The sequence below is a fragment of the Takifugu flavidus genome, unplaced genomic scaffold (genome assembly GCF_003711565.1).
Source record: "Takifugu flavidus isolate HTHZ2018 unplaced genomic scaffold, ASM371156v2 ctg611, whole genome shotgun sequence".
Lineage (NCBI taxonomy): Eukaryota > Metazoa > Chordata > Actinopteri > Tetraodontiformes > Tetraodontidae > Takifugu > Takifugu flavidus.
Genome location: NW_026622223.1, coordinates 1 through 4,982, shown reverse-complemented (window position 1 = coordinate 4,982; position 4,982 = coordinate 1). Strand labels below are relative to the sequence as shown.

The 4,982-nt window shown below is 50.0% G+C and overlaps 1 protein-coding gene across 1 annotated transcript; it reads left to right on the top strand.

The window, feature by feature from the left end:
• Window positions 1-1,068: 1,068 nt before the first annotated feature.
• LOC130520960 (uncharacterized) lies at window positions 1,069-3,384 on the top strand. The gene is made up of 3 exons (XM_057024636.1): window positions 1,069-1,431; window positions 1,766-1,854; window positions 2,402-3,384. Exons 1-3 carry the CDS (start codon window positions 1,069-1,071, stop codon window positions 2,982-2,984), a joined length of 1,035 nt encoding a protein of 344 aa, XP_056880616.1. The 3' UTR covers window positions 2,985-3,384.
• Window positions 3,385-4,982: the final 1,598 nt, after the last annotated feature.

Genomic DNA, 4,982 nt, shown 5'->3' with positions numbered 1-4,982 from the left:
TGCGCACAATCATTGCAAAACTCCCCTACAGACAGAGAGAGATTCAGGAGTTGCCATAGACATTCAGAAAAGACAAGATCGACAGACAAGATTCAAAGATGTGGTAGCATTCATCAACACGCAGGCAGAAATGGCATCACACCCTGTGTTTGGTGAAATCCCAGGACAAACAAAACAACAGACAGACAGCAAGACTGGAAGGACAGGCGGAAAGAAAAGCATCAAAACACTGGCCATCGAGGTAAAACCACAGAAAACTGAGAAAGGTGTTGTGGATGGAAACAATAAAATTGAGGAGAAAGGAACTGAAGAGAATTGTCTTTATTTTATTAGCATGTGTTGTACCATATGTTTCTGTTTTCTGTTATAAGCACTTTAGATGTAAAACGTGACAGCATAATTTACTGGTGATTGATAAATTCCTCAGCAGGAATGAACTCTGACCTGGCCATCTGGGAAGACAATGGAGAAGAAGGACCGTACCAACACCAAAGGAGGCTGGAAGAAGAAGATGAGGTCACCCAAGAAGAAGGACTGGATTGGACTGAATTAGCATCAATAATTTACATATGTCTTTCTATAAAAGACTGGGTCAAGGGATAGTTAGGTTGTCAGACTTCATGCCCTGACAATTGACTTTGTGGTTTGTAGGGTTATGAACTGGCCCAGGGTTCTGTAATATTTGTATCTTGAATTCATTCTATTGTAAATACATTTTGAAATTGGCATTTGTTTAGTCTTCATTTAAAGAACACGCGGATTGGCAGTGACACACGAGAGGTATTGCAATCCAACAGAACACACGTGGATAAAGCCTTTAATAAACCTTGTATCTTCTGTCAGGGAGATCATACAATGGAACAATGCAAAAAACTTCAAAAAATGTTGCACAAGATAAAGTTGGAGTTCCTCAAGGGTAAAGGACTCTGCTTCAGTTGTCTTACAGCAGGACACATGAGTAAGGCCTGTGAAGAAAAGAAAAGCTGTCAGATATGTTCAGCAACACACCCTACACTCCTTCACAAAAAGCAGAAACCCAAAGACTCATCAAGGGAAGAGGCTTCGAAGATGGAGCTTAAAGACGAGTCTCCCAAAGTGGTCAGCGGATTTGTGGATGCAGGGGACATGGGCCCCCAGACTGGGGCTGGGGGCACTGATAGCATCCTTCGTTCCTGTGAGAGTAAAGGCAAGGAAGGGAAACAAAGTGCTGACTTGTTATGCATTCCTGGACCCAGGAATAATGCTTCCTTCTGCACTAACAAGCTGGCAAATGACCTTCACCTGCGAGGAAAAAATGTGAACATCCTACTCACCACCATGGGAGAACAAAAGACGGTCTCCTGCAAGGCTGTACCAGACCTAGAAGTGAGCAGCCTGGAAGGCGACGACTTTATCGAGCTCACAGAAGTTTTTGCACAAAAGGTTATCCCTGTGAGTAAAGAGAACATTCCGACTCAAGAAGACATGGATAAGTGGCATCAAACATCAGACATCAGAAGTCGGACAAAACATGGATGCCCACAGATCAAGACTCCATCTTCTCTGTCTGGCACCGCGCAAGTGGCAGCCTGTAACAACAGCTCCTGCTCACCTTCGAGCTTTTCTTTACTTTTTCTTCTACACCTACCTGCGGAGAAACCGCACCTACTACTTTTGTTTTTGTGCGTTCGGTTTGTTTTATTTACCTTCATCATGTATGTAAGACTTATGGAGTTTGCACTGGTGGCTCTACTCGTTTTTTCACTTTTTGATACTGCGTCCGGAGACCGCCCTGCGGAGCTCTGCGGCGCTGCCCAAGGAGCGACCCGATGTGCCCCCCGAGCTGAGGAGGAGGAAACGGGGATGCCGCACCGGGTCGAGCGCCGTGCCTGGAGGAGACGCTATCGGCCCGTCCTGCCCTCCATCATCATGGGGAACATCAGATCTCTCCCTAACAAGATGGACAAGCTGGCGGCACTGACCCGGCATCAGGAGACCTGGCTAACCGCGCAAATTCCGGACACGGCCGCACAACTTGAAGGATTTACTCTTTTACGGGCAGACAGAAGCAGGGAGAGTGGTAAGATGAAGGGAGGAGGACTGGCAGTGTTGTGAACGATAGATGGTGTAACCCTGGGCACATCACTATCAAGGAGCAGCACTGCTGTAAGGACATCGAACTGTTAGCCGTTAGCATGAGGCCTCACTACCTACCGAGGGAATTTACACATGCCCTCGCGGTGGTTGTGCACATCCCCCCCTCTGCTAACGCTGATGCAGCCTGTGATGTCCTGCTCTCAGCAGTGAGCAGGCTGCAGACACAACACCCTGACGCCCTCCTCCTCATCTCTGGAGACTTCAATCATGCCTCTCCATCATCTTCTCTGCCCAAATTTACCCAGTATGTCACATGCCACACCAGGGACAATAAAACACTGGACCTCTTCTATGCCAACACCAAGGAGGCATACCACTCTCTCCCACTCCCTCCCCTGGGCCGTGCTGACCACAACCTTGTACACCTCCAGCCTGTGTACAAACCTCTTGTGCAGAGGCAGCCTGCTGTCACCCGCACAGTGAAGAAATGGTCCGAAAAAGCCGAGGAGGTCCTGAAACACTGCTTCGACACAACCCTGTGGGATGTATTCAGCGACAACCTCACCCACTGCATCACGGACTATATTAACTTCTGTGTGGAGAACACCGTACCCACCAGGACTGTATGGAGCTTCTCCAACAGCAAGCCCTGGATCACCCCAGACATAAAGGCCCTCCTGAAGGAGAAGAAGAGGGCATTTGTGTCTGGAGACAAGGAAGAGCTGAAGACTGTGCAGAGGGAACTGAGGAGGAAGATCAGACAGGAGAAGGACAACTACAGGAGGAAGATGGAAAACCAGCTGCAACAGAACAACATCTGTGGCGTATGGAAGGGACTGAAGACCATCTCGGGCTTCAAGGAGCAGAAGTCCCAACCTGTGGGTGACCGGGGTGGGCTAACAACCTGAACTTGTTTTTCAATAGATTTGATCAGGTACCCATCCCTCCCCCAGCCCAGTCTCCTCAGCTGCTACCCCCGCCACTGTCTGTGCCCCCAATAGACTGTTCTTCCTGTCCCCCCTCCCCCTCTCTCATGAACTTCAGCCCACACATTCCCGACACTTCACACTCTGGCCCATGCCCATCCCCCCACCAACCATCCCTCCCTGCTCCAGCCTGTCCCTCACACCACACCAGGTGAGGAAGGCCCTGAAGAAGAACAGGGCCAGGAAAGCGACGGGTCCAGATGGCATCAGCTCCAGGCTCCTGAAGTCCTGCACAGACCAGTTGTGTGGGATCTTCAGTCACATGTTCAACCTGAGCCTGAAGCTGGGGAGAGTGCCACAGCTGTGGAAGATGTCCTGCATCGTCCCAGTGCCGAAGAACCGCACCCCAAGGAGCTCAACCGCTACAGGCCGGTAGCTCTGACATCTCACCTGATGAAGACGCTGGAGAGACTCATCCTCGCCCACCTGCACCCACTGGTGAGCTCCTTCATGGACCCGCTGCAGTTCGCCTACCAGCTGAGCATCAGGGTAGACGATGCCGTCATCTACCTCCTCCACACCTCCCTCACTCACCTGGAGAAGGCTGGAAGCACTGTGAGGATCATGTTTTTTGATTTCTCCAGTGCGTTCAACACCATCCAGCCCAGGCTGCTGGGGGACAAGCTGCAGGTAGCTGGGGTGGATCACCACCTCACAACATGGATTCTGGACTACCTCACACAAAGACCACAGTTTGTGCGTGTGAAGGGCTCCGAGTCAGATCGGCTTCTCTGCAGCACTGCTGGGAACAGTTCTGGCTCCTTTCCTGTTGACCCTCTACACCGTGGACTTTTCATACAATACATCTTCATGTCACCTCCAGAAGTTCTCTGACGACTCTGCTGCTGTCGGCCTCATCACTGATGGGGACGATACGGAGTACAGAGAACTTATTCAGGACTTTGTGGACTGGAGCCTGCGGAACAACCTCCAGATCAACGCTGGCAAAACCAAGGAGCTGGTGGTGGATTTCCGCAGGCATAACAACCCCCTGCCTGCACCGGTGAACATCCTGGGAACGGATGTTGACGTGGTGGAGTCGTACAAGTACCTGGGTGTTTACCTAAACAATAACCTGGACTGGACACACAACACAGACGCCCTTGTCAAGAAGGGCAATAGAAGACTGTTCCTGCTCAGGAGGCTGAGGTCTTTTGGAGTGCAGGGACCACTCCTGAGGACTTTCTATGACTCTGTGGTGGGATCAGCCATCTTCTATGGGATTGTCTGCTGGTCCAGTAGCATCACTGACAGGGACAGGAAGAGGATGGACAGACTGGTAAGGAGGGCCAGCTCTGTCCTGGGATGTCCCCTGGACTCGATGGAGGTGGTGGGAAACGGGAGGATGATGGCTAAGCTGTCATCCATGCTGAACAACACATCCCACCCCCTACAGGACACCCTGACAGCACTGGGCAGCTCCTTCAGTGAGCGGCTGCTCCACCCTCGCTGTGTGAAGGAGAGGTATCGCAGATCTTTCCTGCCGGCTGCTGTCAGACTGCACAATAAACATAATGCCCGCTAACACAATCTGAATATTATATATTCTGATATGTATATTGTATTCACCCTCTGTACTATGTACAGGTATACAGAGGCCGAGTATCCATTTACCTGGATTATTGTAAATATACATCCTCTTTGTATATTCCAAATTCTATTCTATTCGATTTCATCTTATTTTTCTCTGCGTGCTCTTGCTGTTGTTGCACTGTAAATTCCCCGTGTGGGACAATAAAGGACCTGAATCTGAATCTGAAAGACAAATCGCATTTCTGTGGCTCAACTGGATGAATTATGGGCTCAGCTGGTCAATGGTCACTACTCAATCAGGTTGCTGTTAAAAAACAAAGATGTGAAAATGCCCAATAATAGAGCTGTGGCAGAGCAACGAGCGCTCAACATGAAGAAGAAGCTTCA